At 63.1% G+C, this 21,435-nt stretch overlaps 2 protein-coding genes across 11 annotated transcripts; both read left to right on the forward strand.

The window, feature by feature from the left end:
• Positions 1-5,391: 5,391 nt before the first annotated feature.
• Positions 5,392-11,549, forward strand: C1QL1 (complement C1q like 1). The gene is made up of 2 exons (XM_014884795.2): positions 5,392-6,036; positions 10,831-11,549. Exons 1-2 carry the CDS (start codon positions 5,476-5,478, stop codon positions 11,008-11,010), a joined length of 741 nt encoding a protein of 246 aa, XP_014740281.1. The 5' UTR covers positions 5,392-5,475; the 3' UTR covers positions 11,011-11,549.
• A 4,045-nt stretch (positions 11,550-15,594) lies between these two features.
• Positions 15,595-21,234, forward strand: KIF18B (kinesin family member 18B). Of its 10 annotated transcripts, XM_088179665.1 has the most exons (8): positions 15,597-16,276; positions 16,880-16,978; positions 17,083-17,987; positions 18,224-18,326; positions 18,772-18,928; positions 19,373-19,520; positions 19,597-19,870; positions 20,601-21,234. In XM_088179665.1, exons 3-8 carry the CDS (start codon positions 17,799-17,801, stop codon positions 20,708-20,710), a joined length of 981 nt encoding a protein of 326 aa, XP_088035791.1. In that variant the 5' UTR covers positions 15,597-16,276; positions 16,880-16,978; positions 17,083-17,798; the 3' UTR covers positions 20,711-21,234. The 10 variants fall into 10 exon arrangements, 7 of the variants coding, with proteins under 7 accessions (XP_088035795.1, XP_088035794.1, XP_088035791.1 ...); XM_088179669.1 differs by having other exon boundaries at positions 15,595-17,226; positions 17,883-17,987; XM_088179664.1 differs by having other exon boundaries at positions 15,597-16,978.
• Positions 21,235-21,435: the final 201 nt, after the last annotated feature.

The following is a 21,435-nucleotide window of genomic DNA, read 5'->3' on the forward strand; positions in this document are numbered from 1 at the left end:
CGAGTTTAGCGGGGCCGAGGGAGCGAGCGGATCCAGGGCATGGTGAGGCACAGGGCTGCTGGCACGGCCGCGGAAGCCTGGTGTGGGGCCCTGGGCTAAACTGAGGGCTGAGCCCCCGGCGTGGGGTGTTGGCACCCCCGGGGGAAGGGCTCTGGAGCTTGGCTATGGAGTTGTGTCCATGGAAGCTGTGTGGTGCCCATACGTGGGAGCTGTCCCAGCACCACGAGTCCCACTCCTGCCCATCCCACGCCCCAGCCAAACTCCCTCGGGGACAAGCCCGTGGCCACCTGTGGCTGTGGCAGTGGCCGTGTGGCCGAGCCTCAGCCGTCCCCTGCCGGTGACAGACGGCTCAGCTGTCTGGGCTGGGTGGTATCGGCAGTCAGTGGCCATGGAGGGGCCTGGAGGACACCCAGGGCTGAGCCCCTGCGCTCGTGGCACAGGTGCTGCCCCCTGAGCCGGCTCCACATGGGCTCCCAAGGTCCGTGGGTGCTGATGGAGGATCGTGGGTGCTGCAGCACGGCCCCAGCCCCGGCACAGCCCCGGCCCCAGCTCGCCGCACGTCCCGCCATCGATCGCGGAGCAGCCGCCACCGTCACCGCGGGCCCGCGCCCACCGGGGCGGCTCGAGCAGAGCCGGCCCCGCGCCGCGAAGCCAAATATTTGACTGTGCAAATTGGCGGCCGGATCGATTCTGCTGCGGCTGGAGGGGCTCGTGACAGACGGACACTCCTCCTGCTGCACCCCCTGCTCCTGCACCCCCGTACGAGCCGGAGCAGCCTCGCATGAAGCACTTCCTTCACCAGTGCACCCCCTTCTGGGGCACCCCCTCTCTGCAGCACTCCTTCCTCAGAACATCCCCTTCCCCATTCCTGAAACCTCCCTTTCTTGGAGCTGCATCCCTGGAGCACCCCGTCCACAGTGCACCCCCTCCCCGGGGTAACCCCTTCGTCAGAGCGCCCCTTCCCTGGTGTACCCCATTCCTGGAGCGCGCCCACCATGGGACACTTCCTGGGGCAGGGGACGGGGCCAGATGTCCTCCCACGAGACTGCAGGTACAGGGTGATGTCCCCCCATGGGGCATGTCCCCAGGTGTGAACTGGGTGGGCGCCTCAATACCCACAAAGGGGAACAGGCGGGGGGGCCGAGTGTGGTGTCACTACATGGCACTGGTGTCACCAGTGTCACTTCATGGCGTCTGTTGTCACAGGTGTCGCTATCACTGCATGGCCCTCGGGGAGTGGAGCAGTGTCCGTGTTACTGCACACCTCCCTGGGGTGTGACACAGTGTCACCACGGCTGCACAGCCCCACTCGTGTCACACGGAGCTGCTGCACAGCCCTGCGGTGTTGCACAGCTCCACTGTTGCTCCCTGGAGTGTCACATGGTGTCACTGTCACCGCGCCGTGCACAGGGTGTCACTGTCACTGTGGGGCCGCCGGGTGCCACGCAGTGTCACTGCAGCTCCCGTGGATTGTCACACAGAGTCACCATCAGTGCCTGGTGCTGGGGCTGTCACACAATGCTATGTCACTGCGTGGCCCACGGGGTGTCACCCACTGTCACCATCACTGCCGGCCCACAGTGTATCACCCAGTGTCACTGTCACTGCATGGCCCACGGGGTGTCACCCACTGTCTCCGTCACTGCACAGCCTGGGGTGCCACCCACCGTCACCGTGCAGGATCCTCCCCAGTGGCACCTCCTGCACACACCGTCGCTGGCACCCACTTGTCACTGTGCTCCCTCTCCGTGTCACACCCCGTCCCCACCGGCCGTGGGGCACCCCGCGACAGCACAGCTGGTCCCAGCAGCCCAAATCCCGGCTACTCCCACCCCATGTCCCCCTGGGGGGACACGTCCCCGAGCCCGTCCCCTCCACCAGCCATGCGGCCGTCACCTCCCAGCACTCACCGCTGGTGCTAATTAACTGCCGGTGTTGGCAGCCCTTAATTGCCGCGCGGTGGGAGGGTGACGGGCCCCGCCGTGCCCGTAATGAGAGGCAGCGTGACGGGAACAGGGACGGGGGATGCGCCACCCACACCTTGCCCTCCCCCTGCCTGCGGCCGGGCTCCCCCCGCTGGGCAAGGGACAGTGCCTGGCGCTGGGCTGGGACATGCTAGGATGTTGCTGGCCCGGGGCCAGGGCTGACCTGGCCAGCTAGCCAGCCCCTGGGTCAGCTGGCCAGACAAGTAGACAGAGAGCTGGACAGGCAACCTGACTGGTGGTCTACTGGCCAGCCAGCCATCTAGCCAATGATCCAGCCAGGCAACCAACCCACCAGCCAGCCAGCCAGCCCACTCCCAGCCATCTACCTATCCAGCCAATCGGCTGGGTGTCCAACCAGCCTGCTCACTGCCATTGAGCCACTTGGCCACCAACCACCCAGCTCACCAACCAGCCATCCAGTTGTCCTTCAAGGCCACCAGACAGTTGGCCCTCCCTCGCCACAGCTGAATGTCCCCCTCCCACGGCCTCTTCCATAGCCCATCCTGAGGACACAGTTGGAGTTTGGGGGACAGCATCCAAACTCATCGGGACAGCCTGCAAGCGTCTACTCCCTCCGCAGGCTCCTCATCGTGGGCCGACATTGGGCTCGTTGTTTGTGTCCAGCTCTGTCTTAATTCCAGCTGAGCCACTCCTGGGCTGAGCCACGGCAGCTGGGCCTGCAGGCAGGCGAGGGGGGCACAATGTCCCTGTCCCCCTGGCCAAGAGTGGTCCTATGGGCAGTGTCTGCCACAATGCCAGGAGGGGAAACTGAGGCACGGCACAGTGGCAGCCCCACGAGCCCCCTGCCCTGGCCCGGCCACCCTCGCCCTTCCCCAAATCTTCCTCCATGAGTTCCACAGCGAGCGGGAGGTGGGGTAGCACAGCCATCCCCGACCAAACCTGCTCCCCTGGAGCATTGATTGTCCCCCTCCCCGCTGCCGGCGTCCCCAGCACGGCCCACCCGCCCCCGCGCCGCGCTGCCAAAGCAAACAGCCGAGGGCTCGGCCGGCATCGATTCTGCGGGAGCTGCTGTTTGCTTAACCTTTGCAGAGGAGCGGCGGGCGTCGAGCGGAGCCGCAGCCACCGCCGCAGCCACCGCCACAACAGCTGCAGCCACCGCTGCCACTGCTGTCACCACAGCCACTGCAGCCACCGCCGCAACAGCTGCAGCCACTGCTGCCACCGCAGCCACCACAGCCACTACTGCCACCAACATCACTGCAGCCACCACCGCAACCACTGCAGCTATGACAGCCACTTTGTCACCACTGCAGCCACCACTGCAACAGCCACAGCCACTGCCGCCACCACTGCCACCACAGCCACTGCGGCCACCACCATTGGAGTCACTGCTGTCACTGGAATCACTGCTGCCATCACAACCACCACAACCACGGCAGCCACTGCTGCTGCCACCTCCCACCTTTGTCCCTTTCCCAACTCCTGCACTCCCAAACGTGGTCCTTTAGAGCTTTGCCACCCTGTACCCAGGTGGATGTATCTAGTTTGAGGGGCTGCACTGCACCCCCTCCCCATGCAGGGCCTGGGGACAGGGAGCACCTCAGGGGCTCCATCCAGTGTCACCTGGGGTATTGTTCCCCCTCATACAGTGCTGCTGTCCCGCGGCAGTGTTGAGGCTGTCCTGGCTCTTCACCTGGCTGTAGGGCCACAGTGTGGGGACATGGTGGCCAAGGGAGGTGGCTTTGCCATGGGGACAGGGTGGCCCAGAGTAATGCAGTGGCCTGGGGTGGTGGCTATGCCAAGGGGACACAATGTCCTGTGGCAACAAGGTGACCTAGGGCTGTATCCCCACAACGAGGATGCAGTAGCCAGGACCAGGGATGTCTCCTGACCCTCCAGGTGAGATGATGCAACCAGCGTGGGCCTGTCCTCCCTCTGTGTCCCTGCCATGGCCACCCTGTCCCCACGCAAAGCCCCCTGCCCACCCGGACCATCCCTGTGCTGTTGGTGACTCACGCAGCCCGTGACCTCGTGAGGCGTATTTTTAGGCGCTTGTTAAAGCAGAAAGATAATGAGGAATAGGGGGCTGTGGAGGGGGGGTGACAAAAATGATGGAGAAAAGAACCAGGGAAACAGCTGGTGACATAATGGTGACAACTTTGAAGGGGGGGATACGGTGCTGACAGCCCCCCCACCCCAAAATACTCTCCCCCTCCCCAACCTTGTAAAGCCCCCAGGAATAATTGCCTCCTTAAAGGCAGCTAATTGATTTATGCTCGCTGATTAAAGCCTCTGCGGGAGCCGGGGGACATGCGGGGGCGATCGATGGCTGTCAAACGTCCCCTTGGTTCCCCCTCTTTTGGGGCGGGGGTGGGGCTTGTCCCCCGTGTGTCCCCTGGGGCTCGGGGCCATTGCACAGGCGTGAAGGGGATGAGGGGATGCACCCCCAGGGTGTTTTTTGAGGGCAGGGGGGATGATGACCCTATGGACCTCACAGGTGCCACCTCGGTTGATGCCACCTCGGTGTTGTCACCCAAGGCCACTGAACGGCTGTGGCGGGCGGCACTGGGAGCGGCCCCGGGCCGCTCTACTCCTGTGTCCGTGTCCCCCTCCCCCGTCCCCGCGTCCTTCGCTCACCCCCGGCGCTGGCGGCGCCTGTCACTTGCCATCGCGTCCCGCTGTCCCCGCCGAGGCTGATGGAGATGGCAGGCGACGGAGCGGGCGCAGCCGCGTGTCCCCATGTCATGAGCCCGCCGGTGCTCAGCCCGCAGGGCGGCTCTTGCGCGTAGCCCGGCCATGCCCGCGGTGGCACCTGCGGCTGCTGCGTTGTCTTTGTGGCCTTTGCCACCACCCGTGACTTCCCATCCCACGGACCCACAGATGACCGCGATGAATGCTTGGTTACGGGGGTGTCACCTGGGCTGTCCCAAAGTGTGGTCCCTCGTGGGAGGGGAAACTGAGGCAGGGAGTAGGGGCGGGCCCTGGGGACCATCCCCCGTGAGTGTTCTTCTGTGGGGACGCAGGCGACGGCTTCAGCTCCACGGGGACGCTCGGAGTGCTCGGGGTCTGGCGTGGGGACAGGGCGTGGCTCGGGTGACCACGCGGGGCCGGGGTCACCGAGGGATCCCGCACGATTGGAAGAGGGGGTCAGTGGGTCCGATCCCACCTCCCTGCCTCAGTTTCCCTCCCTCGGAGAGGGAGGGTGGGGCGGGGGCGGTCCCGTGGGCGCAGTTAACATAAACAGAGGCGTGTCCGGGCTGGATGGGCGTGACCAATGGGCGTGTCCGGCGGCAGGGTGGGCGTGTCCGGCGGGGTGGGCGTGGCCCGTGCGGCGCGGGGCGCACCGGAGCCAGTGGAGCGCAGCGGAGCCGCCGCCGCCACCAGCCCGAGCCCCCCCGCCGCCGCCGCCGCCGCCGCCCTGCTCCCCCCCGCCGGCACCATTCCCTCCCCCGGGCGCCAGCGCGCCCCGGCCGGGCGGCGGCTCAGCCTGGGCCGGAAAACTTTGCTGGCGGCCGCGGCGGGGGTGGTGATGGTGCTGGTGCTGGTGGTGCTCATCCCGGTGCTGGTGAGCTCCGCCGGTACCGACGGCCGGTACGAGATGCTGGGCACCTGCCGGATGGTCTGCGAGCCCTACGGCCCCGCCGCCCCCCCGCAACCGGCCGAGCGCGGCCCCCTCCCGCCGCCCTCCACCCTGGTGCAAGGTCCCCAAGGCAAACCGGGGAGACCGGGAAAACCCGGACCACCGGGACCGCCCGGAGAACCGGGACCGCCGGGGCCGGTGGGGGCTAGGGGTGAAGCAGGAAGACCGGGACCTCCGGGATTACCGGGACCGGGGGCTACGGGCGCGGTGAGCGCGGCCACCTACAGCACCGTGCCGCGGGTCGCCTTCTACGCCGGCCTCAAGAACCCCCACGAGGGCTATGAGGTCCTCAAGTTCGACGACGTGGTCACCAACCTGGGCAACAGCTACGACGCCGCCTCGGGCAAGTTCACCTGCGCCATCCCCGGCACCTACTTCTTCACCTACCACGTCCTCATGCGCGGCGGAGACGGCACCAGCATGTGGGCCGACCTCTGCAAGAACGGGCAGGTAAGGGCTGCCCATCCCGGCTCCCTCTGCGGGAACGGGAGCTCTGCTGTCCCCAAGCACGGGAGAAGGGCTATGGGCGATTTCTCGGGGTGCCCCGTTGTTTTCCTGGCCTCAGCGATGCCCCCTCTGGGTGTTCCATCCTTCTCCTGGCCCCAGGGATGCACCTCCAGGTTGCCACATCCTCTTTGTGCTGATGATGGACTGCGGGTGCTTCCCCAGGGGCCCCGTCCTTTTCCCGGCCCCAGCGATGCACTCCCTGGGTGCTCCATCCTTCTTCTGGCCGCAGGGATGCACCCCCAGCGTGCCACATCCTTCTCACAGTGTTGATGACGGCCTCTGGGTGATTCCCCAGGGGCCCCATCCTTTTCCCATCCCCAAAAATGCATGCCCAGGGTGTCACATCCTTCTCCCAGTGGAAATGATGGGCACTGGGTTCATCCCTGGTGTGCCACATCCTTCTCCCAGACATTGACGTGCACCCCTGGAGTGCTTTATCCTTCTCCCAGTGGTGAAGATGGGCTCTGTGTGCACCCTCAGAATGCCCTGTCCTTTTCCTGTCCCCAGAGATGTACCCCCAGGATGCTCTGTCCCTCTCTCGGTGACAATGATGGTATTTGGATGCATTTCCAGAGTGCCACATCCTTCTCCTGGGCACGGAGGTGTAACCCCAGGGTGCCCTGTTCTCCTCTCAGTGACATGATGGACGCAGGGTCCACCCCCGAGGGACTCTGTCCTGCTCCCATTTCTGGAGCTGCGTCCTCAGCGTGCCCCATCCTTCTCTCAGTGCTGGAGACGCTCCCCCAGGATGCTCCATCCTTCTCACAGTGGCAATGATGGGCTCTGGATGCAGTCCCGGGGTGCTCCCCGCCCTGAAGGAGCATCCCTGGGGTGCCCTGTCCTTCTCCCAGGGACACTGCAGGGCTCCGGGTGTACCCCTGGGGTGTCACATCCTCCTCCTCCTCCCATTCCCAGACGCTGCCCTGTGTGCTTTGTTCCTCTCCCAGTGCTGGGGACAGTCACCATCCACCCTGACGTGTCCCCAGGGGTTCCCTCAGCTCTTTCCTTGGCCACGGAGATGTTCCTTGGGGTGCCTTGGGGTGTCTTGTGGTGCCTTGGGGCGTCCCCACAACGTCCCCAGCGTGCCCCCCCATCCATGCCATTGTCCCCGATAAGGTCCCTGGGGGCACAGGGCTCCTCCGCAGGGACAGTGTCCATGGTGGCCTCGAGGGGTGCAATGCCTGGCCCGTTTTTGGGGGACTGCACCCGCAGCCCGGAACCAGCTCTGCTGCGGGGTCAGGACGGGCGGCGTGGGGACACCGCGGGGAACACACACCCCGAGGGTGACTCCATCCTTCCCCCTCCCCGCTCCCGCATCCCTACCCCGACCCCATCCCGCTGGAACCCCCAATGCCAGGACTCAGCCTCGCCATCCACACGCGAGATGGTGTGCTCCTTTTCGGGTGCCCCTTTTCCATGCCATGTCCCCCTCCCAGCCACGATTCGAGGGACAGGATGTGGCTGTGACCCCCGGGATGTCACCGCAGCCGGCATTCCCGCGGGATCCATCCACTCTGCTCCCGCTTCCCATCCTTATCTCGGGCATCACAACCCGCGGTGCATCCTTGTCCTGAGGATGCAGGACCCCGAATTAACCCAAAACTGAGAAATCGCCCCAGAAACATCCGGGGTGTGAGGCAGGGAGTGGGAGCCTTGTCACAGCCACGGCGTTTCACCCCTCGGCTCCGAGCCCTTCCGAGCGGGAGCACAGCAGGAGCCGCTCGGCAGCTTTTCTTCATCCAAACAGTTCAAATTTCTTTTCATTGGGATTATTTTTGTCCTCCTCCAGCCCTAAATTTTAGGGGGTTCCAGCACCATTGGCTCTATCTCCCAAGCAGTATCCGTGTAACTCCGGACTGAAAACCCCAAAAACTCACCTCAACCCTTTAGCCTCCCCTAAAATATTTTTGGAGACCACCCCAAACCTTCCTACCCCCCCAGCTCTGCGGGGCATCGACATTCCTGGATGAATTTCTAGAAGCTATGGAGCCCCTTGTCAAGAGGAGCTGCGCTCGGGTGGGCGATGCAACTTAATTAACAGCTTGTTAATTACTATCAAGGCATCGCCGCATCGATATCTATAAAGAAGATTCCCCCCCCCCAATGCCCCAAATAATTAAAAAATGGGGTTATTTAGGGGATTGCTGCCAAAAATCCCTCGTCCCTGACATGGTGTGGGGTTCTCAGGATATAAAGATCTATCCTGGCATCTTCAGAGCGAATCAGAACTTGGGGGGCCCTCTCTGATCCCCAAAATCCCCTGGGTGCTGCTGGTTTGGGGGCTGCCCATCACCATTGGGTCGGGCTGGAGTTAATGAGAGCCAGGGGACCTGCTGCTGCTGGTTAATTAGCATTAATTATTATTTGTATTAGCGGATAGCTGAGGCGAGGGCAGCGGGAGGGGGGATGTGGACGGATGGAGGGACGGATTGATTGATTGATTGATTGATTGATGGATGGACGGACGGACGGACGGACGGCCAGGGCTGGTACCGGGTGGGTTTGGGGTCCCCATACTGTAGGAGGGCCACCCACAGTTCAGGGAGGGTCACAGCCCCAGGGGACTGTTTGGGACAGTCCCCAAGGATACACAAGGACCTGCTGAGGGGTCCTGCACCCACTGCCCTGTCTGGGGCTCGAGGGGAGGCATCTGCTGTGCCCAGAGGGGTCTGAGGGGGTCACCCACGGCTGCACCCAGGGCTGTACCCGAGGATCCTGAGGAGCACCTGCGACTGCACCCCCACTGTTTGGGGGTCTCGATGGCAGCTGCTGCCACGCCTGGGGGGCCCCGGGCCGTGGTGGTACATGGGGCACGTGGTGTCCCCGAGGCCTCAAGTGTCACTGCACATGGCAGCACCCACTTTCCCCTGTCCGCCTGAGAGCTCTTGGGTGCAGCCACATTGGGGATCACTCTGGAGTGTCCCCAGAACCAGGGACACCCCGGTATTGTCACTGGGGTCAGGGACAGCAGCTGCAGCAGAGTCCAGGCTGGGGCCATGCCACCCCCATGGCTCCCATGGGGAAACTGAGGCACAGAACAGGACAAGGGGGTGCTGCCATGGCGGGGGGCGGTGCTGGCAGCCCCCCTCCTGTGCCGCTGCGGTGCCGGGAGCGGCTGAGCCCGGGCCCAGCGCTGCCATTTATCTTCCCTGGTTAGCGAGGGCTGGCGGGCGCGCGGTGACGAGGCGGCTCCCTAACGAGGGAAGACGGATGGCACCGGGCAGCTCCAGCTGTGGCGGGGGGGACGATGCTGGGAGCCCGGCGCCAAATGGCTCTTCCTGGTTCTCCTTCCTCACGCCTTTTTCCTTCACTCCTCTTCCTCAGCAAAACCCCAGGAGAGGCAGCGTCCCCTGGAGATTGGGGAGCTGTGACTGACTGGGATTCAGGGTCCCCCGCCGGGAATAGGGACCCTCGCGGTGGCAGGGTAGACACAGGGTGACTTTTAAGAGGATGAGTGTTGCTGGTGGCATGAGGGACACGGCTGCGTGGGCGCCAGCAAGTCCTATGGGATCACCAGCCTGGCTGTCAGTAGGTTCCAGAGTTAACAGCATCTGACCCCAGCATCGCAGGCTGCCGGTGGGCTCGGGGAGGTGCAGCTGGGGAGGAGTGGTCCCCTGAGACTCCAGTGCTGGGGGCAAAGGACAGGACTGCGTGGGGACAGCCGTCCTTCTCCCACCGCTCCGGGACACCGCAGCCGCTCTCCGGTGCCTGCCCGCCCGGCGAGCCAATTAAGAGCCGATTCTCTCGGTTGTAATTAGCGGCACCTTCTCCCGGCGCAGCGCTTCTGCATTTCACTTGGGATTTCACCAGCCGCCTTGTCACTGTCACCCAGCGCCGCGATCTCCCCGCGAGGCGCCGGCGGAGATTTGATTACCCAAAGAATTCTGCAGCGGCAGCGGGCTCCAGCCACGGAACCGCTTCTGCAGGCGGTGACGGCTCCTCTGGCTCTGCCGGCACCCAGGAAACCTTTATGGGGGGAGCATCCTGCCCCGCAGTGGGTGCGGGTCCGTGTGACGAGGGATTTGAGTTCAGCCCTTGCCACATGTTGACCGTCCCTGCGCAGCTCCTGGGAAGCGCTGCGGGATGCGCTGGGTTCAGTGGTTTGGTTTGGGTCTGGGCTGGGAGATGGGATCTCGCGTCCCAAACCCAGAGACGAGGTCCTGTGTCTGAGCTGGGGTCCTGTATCCAAACCTGCATTTGGGGTCCCATGATGAAGCTGCGGTCCCATATCCGAGCTGGGAGTTGGGGTCCTGTGTCTGAGACATGGTCCCACATGGGACTCTGGAGCTGGAGTCCTGTGTGAGAGCCGCAGTCCCACGTCTGAATGTGGAGCTGCGGTCCCTTGTCGGAGCCGTGGTCCCATGGTCCTGTATCCAAACCTGGATTTGGGGTTCTGTGTCAGAGCTGTGGTCCTGTATCAGAATGGGGTCCTCTGTCTGGGCTGTAGTCCTGCATCTGAATGCAGACCCGCAGTCACACGGCTGAGCCATGGTTCCCCACGCAAACCCAGAGCCGTGGTCCCGTGCCTGTGCCCGCCGGGTCATGGAGAGGCTCTGGGCGGTGCTCGGAGGAGCCGCCTCCCCCCGGGACCCCCTCAACCACGATGGGGGATCCAGGGCACCCCACGCTACACCGGGGCGGGGGGATCTGATGTGTGTGAGGTGGGACCCGGCGTGTCCCGTGGGAACCGCGGGCCGAGGCGTGCCCTGAGCCGGTCCCGCGGTGTCCCCTGGGCAGGTCCGGGCCAGCGCCATCGCGCAGGACGCCGACCAGAACTACGACTACGCCAGCAACAGCGTCATCCTGCACCTGGACGCGGGGGACGAGGTCTTCATCAAGCTGGACGGGGGCAAAGCCCACGGAGGCAACAACAACAAGTACAGCACGTTCTCCGGCTTCATCATCTACTCGGACTGAGCCCGGAGCCGCGGCACCGCCCCCGGCACCCCCCGCCCCCGCCCAGCCCCACGGCACCGCCCTGGCATCCCCCGCAGTGACCCCCAGCCCCACGGCATTCCCGTGCCGTGCTTTGGTTCCCGGCTGCCCCCCAGCTCCCCTCGCTCCCGCCCAGCCCCACGGCACCCCCTGCCACGGTCCAGCCCACGGGTTCCCCCTCTCCGCGCTCCCGGCTGCCTTCGGTGCCCAGAACCCTCCTATCCCTGAGCTCACACCAAGACTGCCATTCGAGGGCTGCAGAGGGTTGGGGGTGGCCAGAGGCTGGGGGTGCCCCCAGCGTTGCCCCACGGCACCCCCATCCCCGGCTGTGCCCCCTTGTCCCGTCCCTGCTCTCTGCCCGCCCCGGGGCCATGCCGGGGGTCTCGGGGGGGTCCGGCTGTACAGACGCGCGGTGTCCGCACGGCCCCCGCCCGGGGGGCTGTGCTGGGGCGGGGGGAGCCGCCGTTCTGTCCCCTCGCCGGGGTGACAACATGGTAAAGCAGAGCTGTGATCTCTCCCCGTTTGCTGTGTGTGTCCCCAATGTCCCCCACCCTGGGGATGAGGTCTTTCTGCCACCACCAACCCCTCACCCCGACGCCGCTTGGTTTATCAAATCAGTCCAGCCACGAGAGAGTCCCTGTCCCTCCACCACCTTCAGGGGGGCCATTCGGAGTGCCACCATTACCATGGCTCTGTCCCCAATTACACCCATGAGCGGGTGTAACACAGCACTGCCACTGTGAGGAGAGGGACACGGTCAGGCCACACTGAGCCACTGGGACCCTCGGGCACACGCTCCCGTCACCGCTGCCTCGGCACGGGCAGGACATGGTCCAATTAGAGGTGACAGCGGCTGCCCGGGGCCAGCGGCCGCCTCAGGAGTGGCTGTGGTGGGATCAGAGGATGGGAGCCCTGGGGACACGGAATGGCCTTGGGGACAGGACGGGGCTGGGTGTCCTCCTGGCTATATGTGTGTGTCCTAGGTGTGTGTGTGTGGCCCCAGGAATGAGTGTTCATGTCCCCAGGGGTGTATGTGTCTCCAGGTATGTGTCTGTGTTGCGGAGATGTGTGCGCTCAAGGTGTGTATGTATGTTCAAGGTGCGTGTTTGTTCCAGATGTGTGTGTTTATTCTAGGTATCTGTGTGTATTTGTTCCGGGTGTGTTTGTTCCAGGCCCGTGTGTGTTTCAGGTATGTGTGTGTGTGTTCCAGGTGTGTGTGTGTGTGTGTATGTTCCAAGTGTGTGTGTTTGTTCCAGGTGTGCGTGTGTGTTTCAGGTGTGCTCCCTCCCCCAGCTCTGTGTGTGTGTCCCAAGCCTCGGCGGGTCCCGGCGCTGTTCCGCAGCACCGATCCCAGCTGGGGCCGGGCTGGATCGCCGCCCCGAGCAGAAGATCCCCTAGAACGGGGCAGCTGAAGCCCCACCCGGGGACCTTCCCGGACCCTCCGGGACTCCCAGGACCTTCAGAGCCCTCTCGGGACCTCCCAGGACCCCCCGGGACCTTCCGAGCCTCCTCTGGACCCCCCGGGACCCCTCGGGGCGTTCCAAGCCCCGCCACCGGCCGGAGCTTTGAGCTGCTGCTGCTGCCCCGGGAGCCGCCGGCAGGGGGCGCAGGTGGCGGCAAGACTGCAGCTCCCATGGCGCATTGCGCGGGACTCGAGACTACAACCCCCATGAGGCACCACGCGGGACGCAGCCAATGGGAGTCGGAAGGTGGCACGGGGCCAATCAGAGAGCAGGGCGGGGCCTCGCGGGCTATTTAAAGGCGGCGCGGCAGCGGGAACCTGCGTGGAGCGGAGAGCGCGGGCCCGGGGCCGTGGGGGCGCGGAGTGGGTGCAGTGCCCTGTGCGAGGGGTTTTGGGTCCCCAGATGAGGTACAGGTACAGTGAGAAGGCCGTGGCTTAAGAGGGCGTCAGGTCGTGAGAGGCTGAGCGGGCACAAAGGGGACGGTGTTACCACTATGGTGTAAATAGTTCCAGGAGCGGTTTGGAGCCGAGGCGCCTCTCCCTACGGATCGCCCTGGATCCCCTTCCCGAGGAGGCTCCGTGAGCACCGCCAGCATTCCCGAGGGAGCAGCTCCTTCCCCGGGGGTTTGTGCCCCAGCGGCCCGGCCGGACACACGGGCAGCGTGGGAGCTGCACAGGACATGGGAATGCCTCAAAAAGAAATCACTGCACACTAAACGCAGCGTCCAGCACACGGTACAGCCCAGGACTGTAAAGTTTCCCACTGCATCCTGGACTCTGGGTTCGCTGTGTCCCCGCCGAGCCCGGCTCAGACCCTGCTCGCCCGGAGCCATTGTGGGTTCAGGCACAGCCCGGCCCTGTTCTCCATCCACTGCAGTAACTGCACCAAAATGCTGCACAACGGAGAGACTCAAATTCACTCCTAGAATTGATGTGGAATCTGCTCAGGACATTTTAGCACTCTCCCTTTGTTTCCTCCCTGCTGCAAGGATCCCAGATGAAGCCATCAGCAGTTGGATGTCTAGAGAAGGAAGGTGTCCCATACGAGTCAGCAATTGTTCAGGAAACTTTCTGGTCATCCGTCCCAGCGCCCCTCTGGCAGTCACATTCCTACCCCTCCAGAAGTCCCTTCACAGCAGCAGCTCCAGAGATTCCTCAACAGGAATTCCTCCCTTGATTTTAATGGGACATTTTTGCTAATATGCTCAAAGGGAAAAGTTTTGAGGGATTTAACACTGCCCTGACACGCAATAATATCGCAGGTACCAAACAGAACAAAATTAAGGTCAAGAGTTGCCATAGGCCAGAAAGGATTATAAAATCACAGAAAAGGGTTGATCATTTCTACCTATTGACATACTGGGTCACTCACCTGGTGCTGACAGTTGGATGTTGGAGAAGGAAGGTGACCTGAGGTCTCATCTGGGTCAGAAACTGTTCAGAAACTTCTTTTCATGCATCCTGGAGCTGCCCTGGCAGCTGCACTCTCACCCAAGACTGGCAGTGGTGTGGCCAAGGCTGTCAGCAGTGCCCTGGGGGGCTCTGTTGGCTCCCCCATACCCCATCCCACAGTTGCTCCTGATCTCCTCTCCAGCTCAGCCCCAGGGCTCCCAAAGTGCAGTCCCAGGCTCTGGTTCCTTTAAGGAATTTTATCGTGCTGCAGCGGGTCAACAACAGCTTGAGATGAAGCCTCTGTGGAGGGACCCCAACAAACCTCCCAGGCTTCCATCCCCCCCCAATCTGTGCAGCTGACAGTGGGGTCCTCCTGCTGAGCCATCATCTCCTGCTGTGTCCGGTTACCTGCCCAGCGCTGCCGGGCCCCTTTGGGTCAGTGCCAGGTCCTGGCCACTTGCCAGGGGCTCTGGCCATTTTCCCCACAGAGCTCATTCTGCAGCTCCCAGGGCAGCTGCCCTCCAAGCTCTCTGAACTAAATGTGGTTCTCAACATGAGGGACCTTCATTACACACCCAAACTGAGACAGAGCAACATCCCCAGACACCCTAATCCACAGCTGCAACCACAGGCTGGAGCTTCCTTTGTCCCCTCTAAAAATGCAACGCTCCAGACACGGTCCCACAGGACATCCTCATCCCTGAACTGGAGGGACACAGGTGTGAGGGGTGGGCTGCTGGGTGGGTGAGGAAGTGGCTGGCTGGATGCAGCCAGAGGGCTGTGGGCAGTGGCCCCATGTCCTGGGGGAGGCTGGTGATGACCTGGGGTGTCCCCGAGGGCTCTGCAGTGGCACCGGGGCTCTGCTCTCCTTTCCTCACTGGCACCCACAGTGGCTCAGCATGTTCACAAAGGTGACACGAAGCTGCGGTGCAGGTGACATCCAGGGGGACCCGGACAAGCTCGAGAAGTGGGACCAAGAGAACACGATGTAGTTCAATAAAGCCAAGGACAAGAGGCTGCTTGGGACCGTCCCAGGCACCAGCACAGAGTGCTGCCCTGCAGAGTAGGACTTGGGGGTTCCACGGGAGGAAAACTGGACCTGAGCCAACAGTGAGCACTGGCAGCACCAAACGCATCTCGGGCTGCAGCAGAAGAGTGGCCAGAGGAGGGTGAGAGAGGAGATGCTGCCCCTCCGCTCGGGTGAGCTGAGATCACTTTTTAGGGTCCCGTCTGACCCAAACCCGTCAGTGACCCTGTGGTTCCATGGTAATAGATCCTCGGGGGTTCCGTTGGTCCCGGAGCAGCTCCAGCAGCACGAGCGACACCGTCCCGGGGCTGCCGGGCACCGGCGGATCCCTGAGCGCGAGTGACCCCGGCCGGGCTGTGCCGCTCCCGGCAGGTCCGGGCGGGTCTGGGCAGGTCCGGGCAGGTCCCGGCCGCGCTGGCGTCACTCAACAGCGCTCTGGTCCGAGCCCGTTCTCGGTGACCGGGGCTGTGCCTTGTCCCTTGCGCGGCGCCGGCACTGCCGACCTCATGCGTGGGTTCTGCCGTCCCCGCTGGGGCAGCTCTGCTGTGCCGGGGGGCGGAATGGGGACACGGGGGTCTGGAGGGGAGGGAGGCCGGGCTGTGGGAGGGGGCTCTGAGTCGACCAAAGGAGTGAGAGGGGCTATGGGGGCCAAAAGGAGGGGAGGCTGAGGGGACTTGAAGGGGGATGTTGGGACCCTTGGGGAGGCTGTGGGAGGGAGCTGTCTGAAAGGGATTCAGGGTCTTTGGGGAGGTTGTAGGGGTCCAGGGGAGAAATAGGAGCATGAAGGGGTTTGTAGGGCCGTTTAGGATCCAAGGAGACCCTAAGGCGGGGCTATGGTTTTGGGAGAGGCTGTGGCAGCCTGAAGGGGGGCTCATGGGGGGCTCCAAAGGGGCACCGGGCAGGATTGGCACAGGGAGGGGGTGGGCGCAGTCCCCAGGGAGGGAGAGGTGGGCTGCCTCGCCCAGCCTGGGGATTTCTCTCCCCTACTGCACCCTCCAGCTGCACCTACTCCCTCCCAGACCGTATGAGAACTCAGATCATTGATCGGGAGCTGTGTCCTCCAGCAGCCCCATGCCCCAGCCCCAGGTGCCCGTTGGGGCACAGAGCCCCCCAGGAAGGCTCCGTGGCCATGTGAGGCCCCCCAGCCCCCAGAGCGAGCTGCACCCCTCATCCTGCACATCCTGAACCAGCACGGGGTGCTGCTCAGCCCCGAGGAGCCCGGTGGCACCAGGGGCACCGGCTGCACCGCAGGAACCTCAAATTTGTGTTCGGCCCCCTTTTTGACAAGGGGGCCACGCAGGAGGACGTGTTCCAGCACACCACGCTCCCTCTGCTGGAAATCCTCCTCGCTAGGTACAACTGCTCCGGTAAGTCCTGGCACACACGTCTGATCCTTGCAGGAGCTCCTGCCTGATCTGCTCCCAGGCTGCGTGGGCTCAGTAGAGCCCTGAATTTAATTTGGAAGTCCCCATGCATCTTTGGGAATGGGGTGACACAACAGCAACCCAAAAACACACAGCCTGAAGCTTGTTGGTTCCAGCAGTGCTCGGCACTCTGGACGGGGTGGAGAGGATGGATATGGGCTTTGGGGTAGAGGTGAGGCTGGGCAGGAGCTGTTCAGACATTTTGGGGAACAAGGATCACTTGCTCTTGTCTGTCCTGGGTCAGGAAGGATGGGAAGAAATGCAGTGGATGCATGGGGAAAGAGGCCCTTGGCTTTGCCATCCCTTTCCAGGCTGAATTGCTGCATAGAGCGGGGTCTGACAGGTCCTGGGCAGCTCCCACAGCCCCTCGCTGCTGCTGCAGCCCCCGAGCCGTTCCCAGCATTGGCAGCCATTGGATGTCATTGCATTCCCGGGAGGAGCCCAGCACTCTCCAGGCTCACCCTGCACTGGCTGCTCGGACCAGGGGGTGCTGCTCCAGCTCTCGGTGGTTCCTGACAGCCACTGAAGGGCTGCCCCTCTCCCCAGGCCCCAGCACTGAGTGCTGCCCTCGGGAGGAGGGCTGAGCTCCAGAGCAGTGCATCCCACCCTGATAAAGAAGCTTCAAAGGAGGCGCTGAAGATGGGGGTAAAAAAGAGGAAGCAGAAATGCCTCGTGGGGAGAGGGTTGGAGGTGACCTGAGCATGGGAGCAGTGCTCATCTGGAGACTCATTCTGTCCCTGCTGCATTAGAGAGGCTGAAACCAGGGAGAAAAATTGCCCTAAGGAGCAATGGGGAAAGTTAAGAGTTTTACCTCCTGACTTATCTGTGTGGGAAGCTCCTGTGCTGTGCTGTGCTCTCCTCTCCAGCCAGGACCCAACCTTCTGCTGCACCAGGTGAGTAACAATAGATCATTTCAGCACCCACCCCTTCTCCTTCAAGTGTTTGCCTACGGTGCTCTGGGAGTTGGGAAAACCCACACCATGGTGGGTTCCAAGACCAGTCCCAGCATTGTGTCCCTGGAGCTGTACAAGAGGCCCAAGAGCTGTGAGGTCCTCGTCTCCTACTAGCAGGTTTGCTGTGGCCCAGCGTGTCCCTTTCTGCCCCAGGGTCCCCAGGGAAGAGATTTGGGGTTGATCCCGAGCTGTAGTGCCACACTCAAGGTCCCCTGCTATGCCTGAGGTTTGCAGAGGAGCCTGACTGGAAGCAGGATCACCCACCTGGTAGAGTGAACTGGAGCTGCTGCTTTCTGACAGCTGGAGCAGGGGGCTTTTCTCACCCTCGCTGTGCTCCACAGAGCAGGGAAGGGCTGGAAGGGCTGGAGAGGAGCAGGGTTGGGGGAACTGCCCAGAAAAGCTCTGGGAGCTGTTCTGCCTTCTGAGTGAGCCCCATCAGCTGCTGCCAGTGGAATGAGGTCGCAGAGGTGGGGTCAGGGGGAACCCCCAGTGTCAACCTATCACACCCAGTTATGCCAGATCCTGCAGGGGTACCCAGCTCTTCTCCCAGCTCCCAGAGAATCAAACTTCAGCCTGACCTTGAGTTCCTGCTCCAGGTATACAAAGAGCACATCTGTGACCTGCTGGAGCCCCGGGGCTCCCCAAACGTCTGGGAGCAGCCTGGGAAAGGATCTATGGCACAGGGTCTCTCCTTCCACCAGGTCTGCGCACAAGAAGGGCACAAAGGCTGGGACAGACTCATCTGCACTCGTGCTGAGAGTGTCTGGGAGTCCTGGTGGCACCAGGGTGTGGAGCTCCCAGTGCCTCCTGGCTCCTGGCTGGGAGCAGACGTGGCCTGGAGCTGCCACGGGCCCGCAGAGCTGCCGGGTGTTTCGGCCCCGGGCTGTCCGGCTGCTGTGTCCACGTACTGATCCAGCCCCTGCCCTTTCTCCCCCAGCCCACATCACCAGAGCAGCTCCTGTTGGCCAAGGGCAATAAAACCCGGACACAGCATCACACCAAGGCCAGCACCACCCACCTGCTCCCACGCCATCTTCCAGGTGAGGGCTGCTGGCTCTGGGATCGTTCCCATTGCTGCTGGAAACAGACCTGGAAACCTGTGCCAGGACCAACATCCCAGGGCTGTCCCCCTCAACACGGAGCTGGGAATTTTGCTCCCCCGGGGTTCTGTCCATGGCTCTCTGGTTTCTCGGTACAAAGCTGCCAGTGGATTTCAATTCCAGCCAGGCCCTCGGCCGAATTCTCAGGGCTGTCACGGCTGCCTGGGCAGACGGAGGCTCTGGCTGTCACTTCAGCCTGAGCCTGGTGCCTCGCCCCTTGCTGCTTGCAGAGGAGCAGCCCAGGTGTCTGGATGCTTTTCCAGTCCCTCTGAGGACCTGACCAGCCGTACCCTTCTCTATCAAGTGTTGGAGATGCTGATTGTTCCCATAGCTGTCCCTTCCTGCCAGATCCTTTCCCTGGCTCTGCTCCTTATGTCATCACCAGGTGTTTGGCTCGTCCTCCTGGAGTGCCAGGTTCCTCTGCTCCTCCTGCCTCATCTCCCCACAGGATTCACTGGCTCTTTCCGTGAAAACACAGTCCTGTCCCCCGGAGCAGCTGTGTGGAGCCATAGTTTCAGCCCCCTCTGTCCTTGCAGATCCAGGTGAATCAGTGGGACTCCACTGGCAGCCTTGCCAGGGACCTGCGTGTGGTCAAGCTGAGCTTGGGGCGAGCCTGGGGCAGCCTGGGCCGGGGAGAGGGGCTGTGGGAGGGCACCAGCACCAGCAGTGTGGTAGCCTGGATAGCTGTTATGATGGTCGATGGTAAAGAGGCAGGAAGGGCCTTTGTATGGGTTCCACAGAGATGTTTATTTCAGCCACGCACGTGGATAGTCCAGGGCCAGAGGAAAAGGCAAAGGCAAACCTTGTGGTGAGGGTCAAGTACATGGTTCAGGGTGGGGGAGCATCGTGTCCTCTGCAGCCACTCAGGGGCTCTGGAGCCTGGAGGAGGCTGAGGAGCTTCCCTGCTCCAGCCCTGGAGATGGGTCTGTGCTGCCCCATTGTTTTAACCACTGCCTTATCCCAGTCCCCTGGATGTCTCCCTGCAGCACCAGAGCAGCCTCCCTGCCCAATCTGCAGCTCCAGCCCAAGACACCAAGTCCCCTTCTGCAGGACCTGTCTGGGCACCAGAACAGAATTGAGTGTCCTCATGTCCTCCCAATGTCCCACTGCCTCTTCTTGCCCTGGGCAGACTGGGTTGGTCTGGATGGATGTGGGACCAGGGCTGTGTTTGGAGACCCTGACCTGTCCCTGAGTCTCTTGTCACCCACAGGTGCACACACACCTCACAGCTCAGGCTCTCCAGGAAGGGATTTACAGCTTGGGAATGTCCCATCTTCCAAGTTCGACTCTCTTACCCCAAAACTCCACTCACAACCTCTGCTCTGATGAAATTACTGCAAAGACAAAGGAAATGGAGGTCCTGGCACTGGAGGAATCCCTAGGGCTGGAGGAGGCTGTAAGGCCGGAGGAGGCTGCACCTCCCTGTAGCCCTGCAGAACCCAGCGAGGCTGCCCCAGCTCCGGGAATGCAGCTGAGCTGTGCTGGTGAGGATTTGGGGTGCTGACAGGGAGGATTGGCCCCTCTTCTGTGTCTCCATGGGTGCTGGAGGAGCCTGCGGTGGGACACAGCTCCCGGCCGCGGTGGGCACAGGGCAGAGGAACGGGAGTGTCCCCAGTGTCACCAAGCGGGTCGTGCCCGGTGTGGCTTCAGTCTCACTGTGCAGAGCGACCCGAGCTCGGCAGCACCTCCGGCAGGAGCCGGCAGCAGCCCTGGGCTCCGGGGGAGCTCAGCTCGTGTGTGCGAGGCAGCTCCCACGGGAGGGATCTCCCTGCCCCAGGAGCCCAAAGCAGCAGCTCTGAGCCGCGTTTCTCCCGTCTCCGTCACTCCTCCCTGGTTGCCTTGCCCGAGCCAGCCGGGATGGAGCCTGTCAGCCGGCAGCCGGCTCTGAGCAGGGCTGAGCTCTTCCTCCTCATCCTCCGTGCCACGGCGCGATCCTGGGAGCGGAGCTGGGGTTCTGCAGACCCCGTTTGCCGGGGACAGCGCAGGCAATGCCCCGGGGCACTGGCTGTGGGACCAGCCCGGTGCCTGTGCCAGCTCTTTTCCTCGGGGTTGGATGCGCTTTGATGGAGCAGCCGCTGGCAAAGGGCTGCTGCGGGGTTGGGAGGGCAGGTCTGCACTGAGCTGGGGGGCACAGGGGATGCTCCGGGGGTCGGGGGTGCTCCCGAGCTGCAGACAGGGAGGTGACTCTGTTTCTTCGCTGCTCTTTTATCCGAGGGTCCTGTCACCATGCCAGACCCCGCTGTACCCAGTGCACTCGGAATGCTCCCAGGAGCTCTCTCTGTGCTCCACTCCCTGGCCGATGTCTCTGGTTAAGAGCTGGTTAAGAGGACGCTCGAGTCAAACAGCGATCCCAATCAGAAAATTCCCGCAGCTCCCGAGCACGGAGGAAGCGCCAGCGGAGTCGTGGGAAGGCAGCAGAGCCTCCCCGGGCAGCGCAGAGCCCCGCTGTGTCCCCGGGGCCCCGCTGTGTCAGCCCCCCGCCGTCCCCTCCCCAAAGCCCTGGCACTCCGGCACCGGCGGCTGCACGGACCCCCAGCCCCTCCCCGGGCAGGCTCCGGAGCTGCTTCCCCCAGGCGCTGGGCAGCAGCCAGAGCTCCGGGCAGCCCTCCCGCATCCAGCCCCCAGCTCCTCTCCCAGCGCTCAAACTCCAAACGCCCCCAGTTGCTCTCTCCCCCTCCTGCCCTGCAGTGCCCTCCTGGCCATGGCTCCAGCTGCGTGCCCACGTTTGTGCCCCCTCTGTGTGAGCCCCCTCAGGCTCTGTCCTGTTTGAGTGTTTGCAGGTTATGGGTGGGTTTAGGAAATAAGTTATCACAATAATAAATTTTTTAATAAACTGTTCTGTTCCAAATCCAAGGGCCAACAGGTGGCTGTTCTCTCCTGCCTCCCCCTCGTGTGGGGAGCCTGGAAAGGGCTCTTGCTCTGGGATTTGGCTCTGATTTCCTCCTCCATCATCCCAGGGCCTGTGGGTGCCTCTGCACCCTTTGCTGAGGGGAGCTTGGGCCCTTTGCTGAGTGTCCCAGAGTGCAGAGGGGTGGGGGGGGGCACATGG

The sequence above is a fragment of the Sturnus vulgaris genome, chromosome 27, assembly GCF_052056855.1.
Source record: "Sturnus vulgaris isolate bStuVul1 chromosome 27, bStuVul1.hap1, whole genome shotgun sequence".
NCBI lineage: Eukaryota > Metazoa > Chordata > Aves > Passeriformes > Sturnidae > Sturnus > Sturnus vulgaris.